Source organism: Sceloporus undulatus, chromosome 2 (genome assembly GCF_019175285.1).
Source record: "Sceloporus undulatus isolate JIND9_A2432 ecotype Alabama chromosome 2, SceUnd_v1.1, whole genome shotgun sequence".
In the NCBI taxonomy this organism is placed as follows: Eukaryota; Metazoa; Chordata; class Lepidosauria; order Squamata; family Phrynosomatidae; genus Sceloporus; species Sceloporus undulatus.
In genome coordinates this window covers 128,710,796-128,731,626 of record NC_056523.1, presented here as the reverse complement: position 1 = coordinate 128,731,626, position 20,831 = coordinate 128,710,796, and the positions used below count along the sequence as shown (strand labels likewise).

Sequence of the window (20,831 nt, the reverse complement as noted above, 5' to 3'; positions counted from 1 at the left end):
GGTGAAAGGTCTGGAAACCATGTCCTATGAGGAAAGACTCATGGAGCTGGGGATGTTCAGTCTGGAGAAGAGAAGGTTAAGAGGTGATATGATAGCCCTGTTTAAATACTTGAAGGGATGTCACATTGAGGAGGGAGCTAACTTGTTTTCTGCTGCTCCAGAGACTAGGACCCGGAGCAATGGATGCAAGCTACAGGAAAAGAGATTCCACCTCAACATTAGGAGAAACTTCCTGAAAGTAAGGGCTGTTTAACAGTGGAACAAACTCCCTCAGAGTGTAGTGGAGTTTCCTTCCTTGGAGGTCTTTAAACAGAGCCTGGATGGTCATCTGTTGGGGATGCTTTGATTTAGATTTCCTGCATGGCAGGGGGTTGGACTGGATGGCCCTTGCGGTCTCTTCCAACTCTATGATTCTATGCTAAACCTACCCAGCTTCCTAAGCCACCTCTCATGGGAAAGCCCCCCCCCCCCATATTAAAAAGCAGTAATGTTTATGTTGGCAAGTGTTAAAGCACTACCATGGTATCAGCAGACAGTAGATCCATCCCCTCCAGGCTATCTATTTGCATGGCTAAAAAAAATCTAATGAGCAGAGGCTGATTCCAGATGGGGATTTATTATAGATTCACCTTGACTCATTCACTCACATTTTAGAGGTCAGGTCAGGTGTGGCATACGACTTTATTGTCCACTTTATTTTCCACTTTTATTCTGCCTGTATTTTCCTCAATGCTGCTTTCATCTTTTTCCTTACTGGAGAAAGCATTACCCACCCATCTCCCCACCTACCTTTTCTTTCTAGAACAGAACAACAGGTGATATCTACTGGACCTAATGCATTGCCATCCCTTTTCCTTGTGTGTCTTTTTAGATGGTAAGCCAGAGCGCAGGGAATTGTCAAATTAACAATTGTAAATTGCGCATGTAAAGTGTTATGTACATTATAAATAAATGACAATAATCATCTTCCTCTTGTTCTCCTTCTCCTTCTAAGTAGTACAAGGCACATTTCTGACTACAGTATTTTTTTTAAATGCAATATAAATAAAAAGAGTTATATTTGTTGTGATAACATTATGTTTAGAGTCTGTGGACTATGGAAGCAAGTTGTAAGTTATTTTGAGTAGTGCGAAAGCATTAGAAGGGTGTGATGTCTTGGAAAGGGGTGTGTGACCAGACATTCCCCCTTTCCAAGACATGTCCTACATTTCAACCCTCTGTCATGGAGGAATTTCAAAATGTCCTCCATTTTGAGCATTAGCAAGAAGAATCCATTTATATTTATATGAGTTTTTTGGTGTTATTTTGTAATGTCCTACATTTTTCTTGAATGCCCTACATTTTGCAGTACCTTGTCCTCCTTTGCAGTTATAACGTCTGGTCACCCTGGTGATACATATTTCTAAAATGAATGAATGAAATTTTATATACCATTTGCATACTTACAAGTGTCTCAGAAGATATTTGCAGAAACCAGTTCCCAAAATTATTCTGTGGGAGTAATACAGCCATCTTGTTGGATTCCCATTATCACCCACCTTTGGATACAGTGGGAGTTGCAGTCCACAAACATCCAGAGGGCTGCACAATTAACACCGGTGCTGTAGCATGACATTATAAAAAACCTCACAGACTGGGCTAATGGTGGGCTATGGAGAGGTAAAACCAGGCTATGATTAAAGGAACAGGAGGTCATATTATTATAATATGTTGTTGTTGTTGTGGGCCTTCCAGTCATTTACAACTTATGGCGATCTTAAGGCAAGCTTATCTTGGGGTTTTCTTGACAACTTTTGTTCAGAGGGGTTTGCCTTCACCTTTCTCTAAGAGTAAGAGAATGTGACTTATCCAAAGTCATCCAGTGGGTTTTCATGGCCAAGCAGAAATTCAAAACCTGGTCTCCAGAGGTATAGTCCAACACCCAAACCACTACACTGGGCTTATAAATATTGGGCCACTTTTGATACAAATGCCTTTGCAGATTAGTGATCCACACAATTGAAAATGCGAATTTTATCATCTAGGGTCTCTGAATGACATGTGGGAAGCTACCTAAAGAACTGCCTCTTCCCCTCAAACCTGCCTAGCCTCAAGGGCCTGCTTCAAATTGTCTGATTTACATTCTGACAGTTTCCTTTTGGGTTCCATTCCCAAAGAGGAATGTGCATATCATTTTTACTTTCATTTTGACACTTGTTTTTGCCCAGGCCTTTTTGTGTGTATGTGGTTTTTAAAAATACTGGAGTTTTAACAAGTGCTGCAATTTGTTATTGTTATGTACTGTTATTTATTTGTTACATTTATTGTATTTTTGCTCTACCGCAGCCTTTGAGAGACAAGGCTGAAAGTGGCTATAATAAATATATGGATAGATGGGTGGGTGGTGAGGGGTGAGGAATTGGAGGGAGGCACAGGGTTATTTCAAAATGTAATTAGCTGTGTGTTTCTTCCAAGAAAAAGAATCAGACCCAGATATCTTCTCACTCACATCCCTTTCATGTTCAGTATTCCCCTACAGATGCACCAAATGCCTGTTCCTACCATATTTCTGTCTTTTTAAACTTACACTCAGGAACATTAAACCTTAAAGAACCTTGTGCTGCCTGCATGGATTTATTGTGGACCTCAAAACTCTGATGGCTTAGAGAGATACCCAGTTTGCTTACTTTCCTTCATTACCATGGACTGATATCATAGGTGGAGCTAACAGAAAGTAGTACCAATCCTTTACAATCCTTGCTTGCTGTGGTTTTAAATTACAGATGCCTATTGCCTCTGGTGGAACCGCTGAATTAGTTTTCCTAAACATGAGCCCAACCACAGACTTAGGGAATGCTGCTTGCAAACATCTGTCTCACAAGATATTTAAAGTGTTTTCAGCAGTAAAATGCCCAAGTAGGAAATTCTTAATCAGGACCATATCAAAACATCATCATGCTTTGTGTTTCGTTTGTAAAAACAAGCTTCCATACCCCTAGAAATATTTTTCAACAGACTTCCCTGGGCCTGAAATCTTTGTAACTTTGTCTTTTCATGTAAAAGAGAATAAGAGCTGAAGCAAGCAAAAGAACCAAAGTAAAAAAGAAGAAGAGTTTAAAGACTGCTTGTGGCTCCAGATTGCTGCTTTAGATACCATACACTATTACTATATATTCACTATTATATTTGTTTATAATGGCAAAATACACCAAATAGATATATTTTTATTGCTCTCCATACAGATATCCCAGCTGAAACATTTAAGGCATACATCCCTGATAGCTGATGTATTAAAGAATCCCTGTCTTTCTATTGGGCAATGAAATAGCTGTAAAGCTATGTCCATCTCTTCTGAAACTACTTCTGGAGCAAACTGCATTCAGAAGAAAACACTAAAGTGGGGAAATGAGTTTCCCACTGAAAAGCTTATATCCAATTGTCGATCTCCACTAGAGTATACCTGCTGAATTAATAAGTACTTGGTAAGTCAACATTTATGCAAACTTCATTGATCCAATGGGTCTACTCTAATTGGGACTAACAACTGAGTTTAGGTCTAGAGTTCTTTTGGTAATTTGCTTGTAGCAATAGCCTAATTCTGTAGTGCATGATGAACTGCAGAAAGACAGGTGGATTTTGCAATCAATGATGGAGGAGGGCACCTGGCTAATATTTGTCCCCATGTCACATCCATATGTCAGTGCAACATCTATGGAGCATAAGGTCTATAGAAGCCAACCTCAAACCAACATCCTCATACTTGCTTTTTTTCATCAGCACTTTCTCTCTGCCCTGGGATAGGATTTAATGAGGGCAATGTTGGTCACAAGTATCCTGTTTGGATTCCCCCACCCTTGGCTAAATAACCTGGGAGTTTATCACACGGGAGGAATTTCTCTTAATAAAAAATAATAATAAACTTTTTATTTATATACTGCTTTTCCTTCAGATCAAAGCGGTTCACACACAATAAAACTGTATGACCCATGTCATAGTTTTCGAATTTCGAATGAAAAGAAAGTGGGGCTAGAACGCATTCACATGAATTTGCTAGTTCAGCGAATTTACGTGAATGCAAATTGCGTTCGAACTGACTTCCCATTGCCCGAAAATAGCTTGCCATTGCTCAAAATTGCATGTGGTAGGCTATCATGCAATAATGTGAAACCCCATGATTATGTTTGGACTGACTTCCCATTGCCCGAAATTGTGTGTGGTAGTCTATCACGCAATAACGTTAAACCCCATGATTGCATTCGGATTGCCATTGGATTATACTTCCAATTTCCCTTTTCTGATAAACTCCCTGGAGACCTGGTAGCCATATGTCTTGTCCCCACTACTCCATTATGGTCACTACACCTGATGCCATAAAGTAAAGGTATGAATATCTAGTTGTAACCGACTGTAGGGGCGGTGCTCATCTCTGTTACCAAGCCAAGGGTGCCAGCATTGTCCAAAGATGACTCCAGTGATCATGTGGCCAGCATGAGTGCATGGAATATTGTTACCTTCCCACTGAAGTGGGACCTATTTATATATTTACATTTGCATACTTTTGAACTGCTAGGTTGGCAGAAGCTGGGACTGGAGACAGGAGCTCACCCCATCACTTGGGCCTTGAACTGCCAACCTTCTGACCTTATGATCATCACAATTGGCATCTTAACCAGTAGGGATGGTATATTTTAAATAGGTTGTTTGGTCACAATAAGGTAGTCAATGAGGGGAGGGAAGAATGTGGGTGTGTCACCAGTAAGCATCCAGAGGCATCTTTAAGGAGAAAGATGGGAGGATCTGATCTGTAGGGTCTTGATATATGGAGTACTCTTTGGGAGAGTGGCTCAGGGTGGTTCTTCATCATAAAACGTTTTTATGTTTATTTTTTGTATCTCGCTTTTCTTTGATAAAACAATCAAAGTGGCTAATACTTCATACTTCAAGGTATGGCCATCAGTCAGGTCTGGCTAGCAGCCAGTAGGAGTTCAACTTAGCACTGGAACTGCTTTTACCATTGCAGATCTTGTCTGATGTTAATTTAACCAGTTGTGATACTTATTTATCCAGGACTTTGTTTGTCACCTCTATATTTCTAGGTACAACCATGAGTTGGAGTAACATGCTGCTCCTCACTCATCTCTCCCCTTGAATAGTTTGAATTAAGTTTGAATTACCTACAATAGTTTGTATTACCCACAATTTCCAAACCCAAATTGTTTCTGAAAAGTTTCATTAATATAAACTGCAGTTTAGCACACACATATAATATGTTCGCCCAGAGTGGCTGGACAACAAAGGAACTGTGATTAGATAAAATTAAACCAAGATGTGAGAAGTAATGTCTCAAGCAAAGAAGAATCTAACAAATAAAAAGTTCATGTCTGCTTTTTGTATTATGACACATTTAGTTATACTCATTTTTTTTTAAAGGAAGGATTCTCAGTGAGCCAGACTGTTGTATGATGCCAATATTGTGTTTTGTTGTTATTCTTGCTGCTCAGGAGCAAGACAAAGAAACTAAAAATCTTTTAGCTAATGATAATTTAATAGAATAAATGGAACTGTGTGCAATGCAAACCAGATTACTTTTCTACTGTTTCAACTTCAGACACCCTGAAAGCCAAGGTAAATGACACCCACTGTCCATAAGCAACATGAAAGTCACTTTAGCTATAGTGACATAAATGGAAAATAAATTCATTGAGTTCTCTAGGGAACAACCAAGCTAAGGACACAATCAGACAAGACAAGATTAGCTTATAGGGATAAACTCTCAGAAGAAGTTCACAGATAACAGCATAAGAAGAAGAGCTAGTTCTTCTCCATAGGCCTACAGTCCTGCGATACATGCATCCCTTTTTTAAAAAATTAAAAAAATAAAATCCACAGGAGATCTCATTATACAAATAAAGTCTCAGCTAGCTTGACCCTCAGTTTGACATGAACCCCAGAAACTTTGGGGTCTACTCAAAACATTATATTGCCTAAGGTGGAAAATCCAAACCCTCCCTCTCTGTTTTTACTCCTGGATATTGGGTGCCTTCAAGGTTGCCTGAAGTGCCCACTTCACTCTGTCTAATCAAAAGGCTGGCCTAGAGACACTTATGTAAAAACATCTTGAATTTGCAGCTGAAATTGATCACGGTTGGGAACATAGGTTTAGCTCCAACTTTCTGTTCTAAGAAAGCAAAGCCATTCTTAGCTCATCTACATCTGGCACCAAAACAGATGTGATAAGGAAATCTGACCCATGCATCTTGCAAAACACGTATACACACTTAGATGAGGAGCCAACAGCCCCCTAAATACCGAACTAAAAGTCCTATTATCCTGACCCTGGCCATGCTGGCTGGGGCTTGCGAGAGCTGGAATCCAGGAACTTTTTGGAGGGCCAAAAATCCCTCTCCATTCTTTAAGCAACTGTGGTGAAGTCTGATTTTGACTAAGGCAGTGCAGGTCACAGGGGCAGGAGAACAGTCGCATTGGGGAAGGGGTTCCTGTTTAAAAGTTCTCTTTTATCTGACACTTCCCACTTCATAGCTGTTCTGGCCTTCAGGAAACACAGAAACACAAGTTTTCTGGAAAATTAAGCAAGCTAGACATGCCTCAGAATAAACAAAGCAGTGTCTGTTTTGATCATTGTAGGGCAGTACTTCTCAAGCTGTCTGATGTACAGAGGCAGCATTCCCCTGGTCCCCAATATGCCAGGAGACCTGGCTACTCTAAATGAATTCAAGTCTCCAGGGCAGATGAACCATGTCCAAGGGTATTGAAAGACCTGGCAGAAGTAATCTCAGAACCACTGGCAATAATGTTTGAGAATTCCTGGAGAACAGGAGAGGTGTCAGCAGACTAGAGGAGGCTGAATGTTGTTCCAGGATTCAAAGGGGTGGGGGGAGGACCCAAACAATTACTTCCCCGTCAGCCTCATATCAATACCTGGAAAGATTATAGAGCAGATCATTGAACAGACAGTCTTTAAGATCTCAAAAATAAATGCCATGATCACTAAACATAAACATGGGTTCCTCAAAAACATGTTATGCCATGCTAATCGTGGTACAGAACACACTGCAGAAATAATCTGGTTTAAGACTGCTTTAACTGCCCTGGTTCAGTGCTAGGGAATCCTGGGAATTGTAGTTTATTGTGGCACCAGAGCTCTCTGACAGAGAAGGTGGCTAAATGTCTCACAAAACTACAATTTCTAGGACTCCCTAGCACTGAACAAGAACAGTTAAACTGGTCTCAAACTGGATTGTTTCTGGAGTGTGTTTGGGACCCATCCCTCCATCCCTCCCTCCCTCCTTCCCCCCACCCTCTTTTTAATAGAGTTACAAAATTGGGAGATGAAGGAGATGCTGTGGATGTAGTGCATCTTGATTTTAGTAAGGCCTTCGACAAGGTCACCCATGATATTCTTGCAAACATGCTAGTAAAATGTGAGTAGATAATGCTACTGTTCAGTGGGTATCTAATTGGTTAACTGGCCAAACCCAAAAGATGTCCACCAATGGCTTCTCATCCTGGAGAGAAGTGGCTGGCATGGTGCCACAGAGCTCTATCCTGGGCCCAGTACTATTCAACATCTTTATCAATGACTTGGATGATGGAATTCAGGGCATGCTTACCAAATATGACAACTAGGAGGAGTAGCTAATACCTTAGAGAACAGGATCAGAATTCAAATTTACCTGAACAAATTAGAGAGCTGGGCAAAAACTAACAGAATGAATTTCAACAGGGAAAAATGTAAGGTTAGGCAGGTAAAAAAAATGAAATGCACAGATAATAGGATGGGTGAAACCTGGCTTAACATCAGTATATGTAAAAGGGATCTAAGAGTCGCTGAACATGAATCAACAGTGTGATGTGGCAGCTTAAAAAGCCAATGTGATTGTAGGCTGCATCAGTAGCAGTATAGTGTCTAGCTCAAGGGAAGTACTAGTATCACTCTATTCTGTTCAGTTCTGGTCACCACAATTCACAGCTGGAGCATGTCTGGAGGAGGGTGACCAAAATAGTAAAGGTTCTGGAAACCATGCCCTATGAGGGGTGGCTTAGGGGGCTGGGTATGTTTAGCCTGAGGAAGAAAAAGTTAAAAGGGCACATGATAGCCATAAATATCAGAAGGGATGTTATATTGAGGATGGAGCAAGCTTCCTTTCTGCTGCTCCAAAGACTTGTACACTGAGCAATAGATTAAAGCTACAGGAAAAGAGATTCTACCTAAGCATTAGGAAGGACTTCCTGACAGTAAGAAATGTTCCCCAGTTGGACATTGCCTTGGAGAGCGGTGGAGTCTCCTTCTTGGAGGTCTTTAAGCAGAGGGTTGGACTGGATGGCCCTATTGGTCTCTTCCAACTCTACAATTCTATGATTCTATGATTCTATGATTCAGAGGCTGGATGGCCATCTTTCGGGGATGCTTTGACTGTGAGTTCCTGCATGGCAGAAGGGGGTTGGACTGGATGGCCCTTGGGGTCTCTTCCAACTCTGTGATTCTATGATTCTAACTCGAGGTTCTGCCCATCACACCAGTTTTGGACAACATTCAGTTCAAACATCTGTGGGGTTTTAAACAAAACAACAGTAGCACAATAAAGCTAATCAATTCCATCCTGAATCAATTTGCTTCCTAATTCCAAAAGTATAATGAAAGATCAAATGAAAACTCAGTGCCTGCCATCACTGTTTGATCCATCTTGGTTTTCAGTGTAACCAGGTTAATAGCCTCACTGCCCCAGTATTTCATTTATGTCTTTTCAATCATTTGATGTTGTAACATCTGTTAAGGAGACCCAACCCTCCTGCCTCAGATTAGATAAGTCATCAATGGCAATAGCTTCAGGACAAGTGCCAGTCTGCATGGCAAGCTTCCTGATGTCTCCAGAGACACTGTCTATATTACATGCAGTAGTGCCAAATAAGGACTGTAGCTATCAAGATTTGCTCTTGGCCTACATGTCTCTTTTAACTTTTATGCCCAGTTGCTCCAAGATAAAGAGCTGGGCAACCAGGATGGACCAGGATAAAATTTCCCTCCAGCGGTGGTGGGTCATGAGAGCTGGTCTACTTACAAATTAATGGAGGTTGAACTTAACCATGAGAACAAAATCTGTTCACAGGACTGTCTGGTTTTGATGGTTCAACAGCAAAATAAATTTCAGAGAGTGAAAGGATAGCAAAGACCACTCTTAAAGGAACAAGAATTGCATGCTATATAGGACTTTAGTATACTGCAGTCTAGAATTAGGGATGAGAAGTGAGTTGGTCGTTTGCTAAAACTAAAGGATGCAATGAAAAGCTACAAAATGATTTCTTCAAATTGGCAGGAATGGACATTAAAATGGAGAATGTGGTTTAATATACGCAACTGTGAAGTGACATACCTGTGCTGGGGCCAAAACTCTTTAATTCCACACAAACACTGATTGTGTCTGAACCAAAGGTGATTGGCAAGGAAAGGGATCTTTGTGTTGTGGCAGACAGAGTGTTCACTCAAAATGCTGACAGTATGCCATTGCTATGCAAAAGGCAAATTCAATTTCAGGATCATTAGGAATGGAAAAAGGGGGGGGGGGGACTAAAGCTACCAATAACATAATGCACTACACAAATCTATGGCTGGGATACTGTGTAAAATTCTGCTTACAGTTCCGGTCACCCTGCATCTCAACAAGGATATTGTAATGATAGAAATGGAGACAAGAAGGATAATTCAAATGATCAAGGGGCTGGAGCAACCTCAAATGTTTGTGACTTTTTAGTTTTGGAAAAAAGCCAGTAAGGGAGAAGTGTATGAAACATACACAACATGGAGAAAGTGGACAGGGATATCTCCTCCCGTAATATTAGAATCCCATGTCATCCAATGAAGCTAAATGCCACGGGGGTGGGATATTTAAGACAGACAGAAGAAAGCAACCGTTTCCACAACAGGAAGATGTAGTGGTTGATATATAAATTCATATGGATATATGGATATACCTGTATTACCCCCATCTCCAGTTTCAGGAGAGTCATGCTTTTGCAGATCAGATAGTAGGCAAGGTGAGCTGGAGGTTGCTAAAGCATGCATGTCCTTCTGCTGGTGGGCTTCCCAGGAGCATCGTATTGGTCCAGAATGATGGACTGGGTAAGTCCTTGACCTGATCCAACAGGGCTCTTTTCAGTTGCTTACGTAAGGCTGGAGAGTGAATAAAGTAACAGAAGATCTTCTGTGGGGGTATCCGAAAGACAGGAACCTGTTTGGCTCTTCTACAAAACGGGCTGGAAAATATATGGCCAGGGCACTAAGCAAGGCAAATCTGGACACTGCAGGCAAGTTTAGGGACTGAATGAGCTGTTTATAACCAGAGCTCCTGAATACACATAGACATATGCTTCAGCCCAGACATTTAGCAAAGAAAGGGACCTTTCCCATTCTTTTTCATAAATAGAAGAGGATGGGGCGGCGGAAAGAAGAAGAAGAAGAAGAAGAAGAAGAAGAAGAAGAAGAAGAAGAAGAAGAAGAAGAAGAAGAAAAAGTTTCTCATATTTGTTTTGTATTATGATAAGTCTCAAAAAATCTCAGTTCAAATTGTGGTTTTCCTAAGTATCACAAGGAATATGGGTATTTCTAAAAATGCCTTAGGAGGTGCTCACTAGGAATGCATGTTGTAGTAACATTTATGTATAAATGCAGCATAGAGGATGGGTGTTTCCTTCATCATTACATGATAAGAAAATTCATCAACACACTTAATAATTTCTAAAACATCCATAATTATTCTTTATTAATCAAGTTATATTTAATACGTTTATATCCTTTAGAACTGGATCCTTGTGTTGCTTATACACGAGGTGCTGGCTGACTTTAAGGGTACTTCCAACTCTACCCATATTGACTGGAGGAGCAGCTGAGTAAAATTGCCAGCCTGAATCCAGCGGAACATGGACGCAAACTGAGCTAGAAGCAAGCAAGTCTTCCATACCTCTCAGGGAAAGTTACCTTCAGATTCACACACGTTTAGTACTGGCAGCAGGTGCTCAAGGAGTACATATTGCAGATGTTTAAAAACAACCAACAAGTGGAGTGTTTCATTTCCCCTAAATACTTCGGAGTGTGTTTAAGTACAGTTTATAATGCTTTGCAAATAATAATAATAATTCCCAGGCATATTATACATCTGGCTCGGCAGCTGGGGTAATTCGGAGTCCCCTGGAAACGCTTTCGGTCCCCTGGGAAGGACCGAGCCCCTCAGGATCCGATTCCCATCCCACCAGCCTTGAACCATCTCTCCCTCCTCCTCCTCCTCCTCTCTCTCTTCCAGCCCCAATCCCCTTTTTACAATCGCTTTTCTCTAGCCCTTGTTGCTGTTCTGTTAAGGCATAACAGGGCTTTCTTGGCAGGACTGGTCCAGAAGAGGTTTGCCATTGCCTTCCTCTCAACTACTCTCAGCAAGAGTAGGGCCCACAACAAACTCCGACTCCCAGAATTCCATAGCCTTGAGCCAGACAAAGAGTTAAAGCGGTGCCAAACCAGGTTATTTCTCCAGTGTGGATGCAGCCCTCGTGTTGCAGATGGATGTTAAGTTTCCTGGGCTTTGAGAACGGAGATTACCTGTACGACCCTCTTACAGTGCTGCTTCTCCACTTTTACTCCTCTGGCTGCCTCCTTTTGCATTTTGGGGATTTGTGAGGCCTAAGAGCTCTACTCTGCCTCAGAGTTGTAAACGCTTTTTCCTAAACTGCAACTCCCAGAATGCAACAGGAGGCAGTTAAAGTGGAACAGCGGCGCTATAAGAGTGTCGTGCGGTAATGTCTAATTTCCCAGTAAGCACATCGCCAGAAGGAGGAGGTGCCAGCCTGCAAGCCATACCCCTCCATACGATCTGAACTGAGAACAGAAACAGCAAAATGCGGACCTAAGACTAATATCTTCCCATATTTTTCTCTCCTGATGAAGAAGCCAGTGGAGCTTCGAAAGCTTGCAATTGTCTATTGTGCATTTTGGTTGGCCGCATAAAGGTGTCACTGTTTGGTGGGTTTTTGATCGTGATCGGTCTCAAACTTTCAAGCAAGTCTGTTGCAGCATAGTCTGATACACAGCTATGTCTCAGCAAACACACACATAAATATGTGAAGTCGGAGGCTTTCATGGCCGGCATCTATAGGGTTTTTGTGGGTTTTTCGGGCTATGTGGCCATGTTCCAGAAGAGTTTATTCCTGATGTTTCGCCGGAAGCTGTGGCTGGCATCTTCTCTTGTAGAACATGGCCACATAGCCCGAAAAACCCACAAAAAGACACACACACAAATAAAGGGCAGAATGCCTCTAAGCATGCACAAATGGCCTCCCCTCCGCTGCCAATCCGGACGGACGCTCAACCTGTGGATTGTCATCCCACTGAAAAGCCGGGCTCTCCAGCTGACACGCAAGGCGACTCCGCCTTCACACGGGCAAAAGCAAGCGCCCAATGTGCACGTGTCAAGCGGCAGCCCGTGCGCGAGGGGACTCCGGCTGCCCCCGCAGGGTGACCAGGTGGCCTCACCGCAAAGGAGGACACGGCACCGGAAAATGTAGGACACTGAAGAAACGGAGGAGTTGCCTGACCAAAGAAAAGCTCAAAGCACTCACAGAAATGGAAATCCATGCTTCTCGGCCATGCTCAAAGTGGAGGACATTTCGGGATTCCTCCTGGACGGAAGGTTGAAATGGAAAAGGAGGACGTCCTCAAGAGCTGCCCCACTTAGTCTGTAGCGCCGAAACAACGCGGATGGACACCACTTCAATACTATAAAATTCTGGGGAGATCTTATAATCAATAAGAATAAAAGCTTTATGTTTACCCCGCCCCTCTGTCAAAGACAATCGAGGCGGCTTACAATCTTGAAGCCCCTTTGAGACTATTACTGAAAGGTGCTACCAGATCTCTCTGCATACTGATTCCACAGACTGCATACACCTGTATCTTTCAGTTCTACAGTGTTTATGTACAGTAGTACTTAATATTTAACAACTTCACATGCGGGGTAATTATTTGGTTATATATACAATCATAAAACTTTCTGTCGTGGATTGCATCTTCTAACATAGCTGATGTGAACAACTACCAGTGATAATTTGATAATCTATTACTGAAAGGCGTTATTACCATTACTATTTGAGGCGATTGCCGAAAAGTGCTACCAGATCTCTCTGCCTACTGATCACCTTCTCGGTCAGAGGGCGCTGGTGCCACAGCAAACTACAACTCCCAGGATCCCACAGCACCGAGCCAGCTGTCATCCAGCCCAGCCGCACATTGGGATAGCCTTCCCTGAAGTTGAGAGAGTGTGACTTGACTAGTGGTTAAGGGTAGTCCCATGTTAAAGAGAAGTGTTTTGGTATGTGAGATCTGAACTCTCAAAGGCAGGAGTCTAAGAATAAGTGTGTATTAATGTTAGCTTCCAAAACCTCGGAGGGACAGACAGAGCGGCAGAAACCATTCTCTTTTCGTCACTGTCGGAAGTCGTGAAGACTTTCCGTGGTTGCTGCCAGCGGTTCTCAACATCCTCCAGATGTTTGGGACTTCATCCCCCAGGTTCCCTCGTCGTTGGCCCGGCTGTGGGCCGACGTCCCAAACGGCTGGAGGATGAAAGGGCTGGTCCCTCCTGGGTCCTTTCCTTTCCCCCTCCCCCGGGCGGACCCCCTTCCTCCCCTCGGGGCGACTCACCGACGCACTCGTTGGCCTCTCGGGCGGTGGCCCTCTGCCAGGGCCGGTCGTAGTGGAAGGGCTTGCAGCGGTCGCACTCGGGGCCGGCGGTGTGGTGCTTGCAGTCGCAGAGGAGCTGCCCGTCGCGGTCGCGGAGGCAGCGGGCGGCGTGTCCGTTGCACTTGCACCGTCCGCCCACCTGCAGGTCGGAGACGGCGTAGTAGTAGGAGTCGCGGGCCAGCTGGGAGTCGTCCTCGTTCTCGTCGCCGAAGGTGTGGAGGCGGCTGAAGACCACCTGGATGTCAGTGGCCGTGACCCAGTCCTGCAGGACGGGCGAGTTGTCGAAGTCGTGGGCCGAGGGCCGCCCGTCGAGGGTGGAGAAGGCGATCAGGCCGCCGGCCAGGGGCCGCAGGTCGGTGTGGGAGTCGGTGCAGACGGCCTCCTGCTCGTTCTGCTTGGTGATGGCGGCGCGGTTGGGGCGGTTGTACATCTTGCGGCACTGGGCCGAGTAGAACTGGAAGGGCACCCAGCTCTTGCCGCCGTCCATGGACTTGAGGATGGCCATGGACTCCGGGCGCGGCGAGCAGAACTGCAGGCTGACGTAGGTCACCTCGAACTTCTTGCCCAGCGCCAGCGAGAGCGTCACGTTCAGCGGGTGCTGCACGAAGCTCTCCGACTGCCAGCAGGTCAGGTTGTGCGGGTTGTTCAGGTCCGTCAGGTAGGAGGCCGGGTGCCAGCGCTTCGGGTCGCCCGCGTCGCACACCTGGCAGGAGGAGGGCGAGATCGAGGCCGCCCGCGGGCCCCGCTCCTCCTCCGCCTCGCCGCCCGGACCCTTCCTCTCGGACAGCACGCAGAAGCGGCTCGGGGGCCTCCCGCAGGTGCTGGACACCCGCACCTCCTTCCCGAAGGCCGCGTTGACGAAGTCCGGGATGCAGCGCCGGGGGTGGCCCGTCTCGTCGTAGCACGGGTCCGGCTGGGGCGCCGCCGCCTGCGCCGAGAAGAGGCCCAGCCCGTAGCCGCCGCCGCCCCCGCCGCCAAGGCCAGCGCCGCCCTCCGCCAGCCACGCCGCCAGGGCCACAAGGGCCGCCAAGGCCCCGGGCCCCCGGCCCCTGGGCCACATCCTCGGCGGTGGCTCCTCCGAAAGGCAGGAAAGGACGAGGCGCCTGGAAGGGAGAGAGAAGACGGAGACACGGGACGTCAGCCTGAAGAAGACCTGCCTCGCCTTCCTCCTCCTCCTCCTCCTCCTCCTCCTCCTCCTTGGGTTTGTTTTATTTTATTTCTATCCCGCCTTTCTCCCCGAAGGGACCCCAGGCGGCTCACGATCACCATTCTAAAAACATATTGCCACGAAAGAATCAAAAAAGTCATCTAAAAACAATACAAAACGACCCACAATAAACTCACAATACTCATAAAAATAATATAAAATGACCCACAATAAACCCATCCCATATAAAGCCCATCCCACGACTAGACATTAAACGCCTGCCTGAACGGAGCCGTTTCCGTTTTTACCTTAATCTCAAACTGGTCAAAACTTATGCATAAATCACACACAAATAGGGAGTTCTGAGGGTGTTGGCAGTGGCACCGTCAAGGTCGGACTGGCAAGGTAGCACTGGTCCCAAACCTGCAGGAGGCCGGGCGGGACACTGCAGGAAAGCAAGGGGGACTCTACATACGTGGATGCCTTTACCCCTCCTTGCCTTCGTTTCTGACCCTCGCATTGGGGCTCTCCAAGTTTCTTCAGAAGGGGTTTGCCCTAGCCTAGCCCTGAAGTTGAGAGAGTGTGACCTGCCTAAAGGTAGTCTCTTGACATAAAGGTCTAGCCATAACCGACTGTAGGGGGCAATGCTCATCTCCGTTTCTGAGCCGAAGAGCCAGCGTTGTCCGAGGACTGCTCTGGCGGTCATGTGGCCAGCATGAAGTAGATCGATAGGTTCCCAATGTCTGAGAAGTGCGACCTATCTATCTACTTGCCTAAAGTGACAGGTTTTTACGTGGCTGAACTGGGACTCCGCAGTCCAACGCTCCAACCACTACTCGAACTTCTCTGGGAACGGGTCGGTCTCCACTAAGAGTGGACTTTAATGGACACCTTAAGAAAAGAAGGTCATCTCAGGCTCAAGTGTTGGCTCAGGAGAAAGTGGCAGCGCGGTGTAGCGGTTTGAGTGTTGAAGACTTCATTGTCTCCAAACATTACAATTCCAAGAATTCCCTAGCACTGAGCCATGGAAGCTAAAGCGGTGTCGCATTATTCCGTCAGTGCGGATGCAGCCTCGGAGGGAGAAAACGGTCCTTTTTATTATTATTCAATTTAGGCTGAGCGAAGCTCTGGTGCCGCAATGAACTACAGTTCCCAGAATTGCATAGCACGGAGCCCTGGCAGTTAAAGTGGACTCAAAAGGGGTTATCTTTGCAGTGCGGACGCAGCCTTTGGGAGCTTGGGCTGCTTTGCTCCCGCATTTTGCCTTCAGCGCAATAGATGGAAAACCACAAAGCCACAGCAGCCCGAGTCTGAGGAGGCATTGAACAGGGCTGAAATTTAGGCTGAGATTAGGAGGAGGAGAGGCGAAAGAACCCAGTTTAATAAGGCCTCCAAACTCTCTTTTCAAATCACCTCACTCACAGCGGTAGCCATGTAATAATTGGTAAGACTGTTTTTCTAGAGAAACAGATAAGGCACTTGTTTCTGAATCTGTAGGCTTTTTCTCTACCTTATAGAAAGCCTACAGATTCAGATCCTATAAAAGAATCAATAGGCAAGGCGCCCAGAACCCTTGGCTGCCCTTTCCTTGCAAGCGGCTCACAGGACTGTCCTTCTAGGAATGCTTTGTGTGGGACTTTCTCTTCGGGGGGTAATTTGAGATCGCAGTCCTTCCTGAGGCTGAGAGCGCGCCATGTTTGACTTTTACTCCTCAGCGAGATCCAACAGTTTCTTGTTTGTTGGACGCCTTCAGGTTACTTCAGATTTATGGCGACCCTATCCCGGGGTTTTCTTGGCAAGGTTTGTTCAGAGGAGGGCTGTCCTTGCCTTCTCCTGAGGATGAGAGAGGGTTTCTATGGCCGAGCGGGGGATTCGAACTCTGGTCTCCAGAGCCATAGCGAAAAGCTCAGACCACTACACCACACCGCCTTCGATTCCAGGGGTCTAACGTTACTTCTAAACCTAACGGGTCTGACTCAATTCTGACTTGCAAGGAATAAATTCAAAGCGGGGCAAGGGACGCTGGTCTCAGCCGGCAACTGGGGCTAAGGAATAAGGACTGAAAGAGACAGTGCGGTGCAGGGGTTTGAGCGTTGGACTAGTGAAAATGAATCCATCAGTTCTTGTTCTTCATTGATTCTATAGAACAAGAACCGAACCCCGGCTCAGCCATGGAAACCCACTAGGTGACCCACAATCTCTCAGCCCAATGCATCTGAGGAAGTAGACTTTAGTCAAGCAAAGCTTCCTCTGCCAGCTTCTTTCTTTCTGTGAGTCTCAAAGGTGCTGCAAGATCTCTCTACGTACTGACAAACAGGGCTATATCTTAGGATCTCAGCCTCAGAGGATGGCAGTAGCAAACCCTCTCTGAAGAAACAACCCCCCCCAAATAAACCAATGATAGGGTCGCCTTAGGGTTGCCATAAGTCGGAAACGACTTAAAGGCAAACAGCCGACTCGCGCACACCTAAGACCACGGGAGGGAGTGGGTCTGACTTCGGAGCAAACAGGGTCGAGATCTGAAGGGACACCCCCCCCCCCAATGGTTTTGAAGCCGATCCCGTTGCCTTGGTGCGGCAGAGGGCTTCCGAGGAGACTGCGTCCGCACTGTACCCATAATAACTCGCTTTGACACCGTGCTGTGGCATTCTGAGAAAGGCATTGTACTGCAGTTTGTTGCGGCACCGCTAAACTTCTCAGGATTCCACAGCATAGAGCCATGGCAACTAAAGCGGTGTCAAACCGGATCGTGGCTGCAATGCAGATGCAGCCCGAGAACGGACACAAGCCATTCCCCTCCAGGGAGAGGAGGCTTAGGGAAACCCCCACTCCTTTCTCCCTTCCCTCACTCCTGCCCCGCTCCCGCTCCCGCTTCCCGATCTACCTGGCTTCGCTGAGCTTGCGGCCGCGGAGGGAAGGGATCAGGCGGACGATGGGCTCTGCAGTCCGGGGCTGGAGGCGGTGGGTCAGCTTGGCTCAGGGCTGCCCGCGGGTGCCCATGGTTCGGCCCCAGCGAGCGGCACCCGGGCGCCGTGGATGCCCCGAGCGTGTGAGGCGAGGAGCCGGGGCCGAGGAGGAGGTCATGCCGGAGGAGTGACAGACACCCCGGGGTGGCCCCGCATCCCCTGGCCGGGGGGCAGGAGCCAAGGCGGGAGGGAAGGGGGAAGGAGGAGCCCAGGAGGAAGGAGGAGGAGGAGGAGGAGGAGGAGGAGCGGGGGCCCCGACAAAGGCAGGATCGGGCCCCTTGCTGGACGATCCAGGAGAGAAAAGGCAGAAGAGGAAGAAGAGGAAGAAGAAGAAGAAGAGGAGGAGGAGGAGCCCTCCCCAGCCCTGTCCTCCTCCTCCAGACCAGAATCCTCCAATTCTCCGCAATGTGGAAGCCAGAACCCGGAGCCCGCCTTCTCCTCCTCCAGGAGCGGCTTAGTTAAGTCGGGACGATCCCTCTGGGTTTATGGGGACCCTAAGTCCCCCAGCCTATTAGTGTGTGGGGGTCGTGTGTGTCTGTCCGTGTGTGTGTGGCTTGCCTTCAAGTCCTTTCCGACTTCTGGTGGAGCTTCAGGTGACCGTCTGCTGGGGTTTTCCTGGCAAGATTCCTTCAGAGGGGCTTTGCCAGGGCCATCCTGGTGAGGCTGAGAGAGTGGGTCACCCAGCATGGGTTCGAACCTTGCTCTCCAGAGTCCAAAGCTCAAACCCCTGGCTGCGCCACGCTGGCTCTCCTTTCCTCTTTAAGGGACAGCGGGCCAAAGCAAGAGTCCCCCCCAAGGCAGGCGTTAGTTAGCTTTTCTTTGGCAGAATCGCCGGAGGCCAGGCCGCCCTGCCAAACTTTCCTGCCCGCGGGGGATCTGTCAGAGCTTCGCCGCCTGACTTTCACACATCCACACACGGACCTAATAAGGTTTGGAGAGCCTCCACCGCCATCCTCCTGGCCTCCATGTTCCTCGTCCACCTCCGACATCAGTCGTGCAAACTGTGTTCCAAGACTCTAAGGTGCAAGTCAGATCACCTGGGCCATGGCAGTTCAAGCGGGGTCAAACCGGGCTATTTCTGCAGTGTGGATGCAACCCGGGAGAGCAGGGGTCAGTTTTATACTGGTCTGCCCATGTCCTCGCCGCCAAGGAGGAGGGCAAGGCACCGCAAAAGATAGGACATGCAAGAATAATGGAGGGCATGCACACATAAAAGCTCAAAAGAAATATATGCAAAAATGCTTATTCCCTGATTCACCTCACTTTCTGTCTGGGTTCTGACCCGTTTGTGTGTAGTGTGGTCTGAAAAGCAACTGGGAAATTGTCCCTAATGCCCTGGAAGATGGGACCAGCTGAACCTTCCCATTTTCCCCATGTGAAAAGATCCCTAGAAATATAAACCCGTGCTTCTTGGTCCTGCTCCAAATGAGAGACTTTTTTGGAATTCCTCCTGGAGAGAACGCCGATATGGAGGACAATTCCTAGGAAAGGAGGACCAAGTCTGGTCCACCCGGGATTTTGCCCCGACGGCAAAACCGGGCTAAACATGGGACCTGGGAATGGGGCACTCTCAGGACCCTTGGTTTGGGGTCTGGTTCAAAGCCCACAAAGGCGGGTGGCCAAAGGAAGGTTTACGAGAAAAGGCACCCAAACCAATCCCAATCCAAGAGAGGAGGGCCGGATCGCTCCCCTCCTTTCCAAGCCGCTCGCTTTCTTTCCCGGAGCTGAGGGTTTAAGCTGAGGGCCAACCAGGGTCCCCTGCCTTTGGAGCTCCTTGCCTCCCGCTCTTGCAGTTTAATTCACCGCAGGAGCATCGGATGCCAGCCAGAAGGAGGGAGAAGGGATCTTCTTTCACTTTCCCCTCTTCCTTCACTATTTTCTAGGAAGTTTACTCAAGGGAGCAGAACGGAGGATTGGGGCCCTTCCAGACTACACAACCACAGCGCTATGATTGCGCTCGAACTGCCATGGCAACATCCTGTGGGATCCTGGGATTTGCAGTTCTGAGAAAAGCACAAGAGGGCTTTGGAATCCTTAGCCAGGCCCTTCCTCTGTGGATTCCAGGAGAGGCTCCCGTTGTTGACTTGTGGTGGTGGTGGTGGTGCGCCTTCAAGTTGTTTCAGACTTATGGCGACCCCAAGGAGACCCTGTCATGGGGTTTTCTTGGCAAGATTTGTTCAGAGGAGGTTTGCCATGGTCTTCCACTGAGGTTGAGAGAGTGTGACTTGCCCACGGTTAACTAATGAGTTTCCATGGCCGAGCTGGGAGAGTCATAGTCCAACACTTAAAACACTATGCCATGGTCCTACAGAGCTATAACTGTATAGTGTGGAAGGCCAGCCTTGGAAATGATTGCAGGGTCTTGAACCCTAACTAAAAAATCTGGAGCTAGGAGTAGAGCTGTGTGTTTGTGGCATGGTCTGGACTTCTTAGACACTACGATTAGCGATAGCAATAGCAAGTACATTTCTAAACCGCTTATCAGTGCACTTAAGCACTCCCTAAGCGGTTTACAATGTGTCAGCTACAACACGCTGTGCACATTCTAGGGCGGTTTTACACTACACAATTATAGCACTAACCTCACCCCACTTCATCTGCCATTCTCTGGAATGCTGGGAGTTGCAGTTTAGGCAGGAGGCCTTTGGAATCCTCAGCCAGGGAGCTCCCCGGTGTCTCTGAGCAAACTATAAATCCCTGGATTCCATAGGATGCTGCCTCTATGGGAGTTAAAGGGGGACCACAGAGGCAGATTGTGTAATGTAGTGATTTCCAAACGTTGCTTCTCCGGATGTTTTGGATTTCGGCTCCCAGAATTCCTGACTACTGACCAAGCTGGCAGGGGCAAGTCCAAAACACCTGGAGGACCAAAGTTTGGGAACTAGGATGAAAGGGCCACTAAGACTGGTCCTCTTCTTAGGCAAGGCGAGGGGACTGCCTTCTCCTGAAAGAGCGGCACAACATGTGGCGATTACACTTTTACTGTCAGAGATGGGGAGAG

The 20,831-nt window shown here is 47.0% G+C and overlaps 1 protein-coding gene across 2 annotated transcripts in view; it reads right to left on the bottom strand.

Annotated features, from left to right (window-relative positions):
- NTN1 (netrin 1) overlaps window positions 1-17,982 on the bottom strand; it is a 176,257-nt gene extending 158,275 nt beyond the window's left edge. For both annotated transcript variants that reach the window (XM_042451108.1, XM_042451109.1), the window contains exons 1-2: window positions 17,749-17,982; window positions 13,679-14,820 (exon numbers count right to left, since the gene is read on the bottom strand). In XM_042451108.1, coding sequence (XP_042307042.1) covers window positions 13,679-14,777 — 1,099 coding nt within the window. In that variant the 5' untranslated portion in view covers window positions 14,778-14,820; window positions 17,749-17,982. The remainder of the gene's footprint in view (window positions 1-13,678; window positions 14,821-17,748) is intronic.
- Window positions 17,983-20,831: the final 2,849 nt, after the last annotated feature.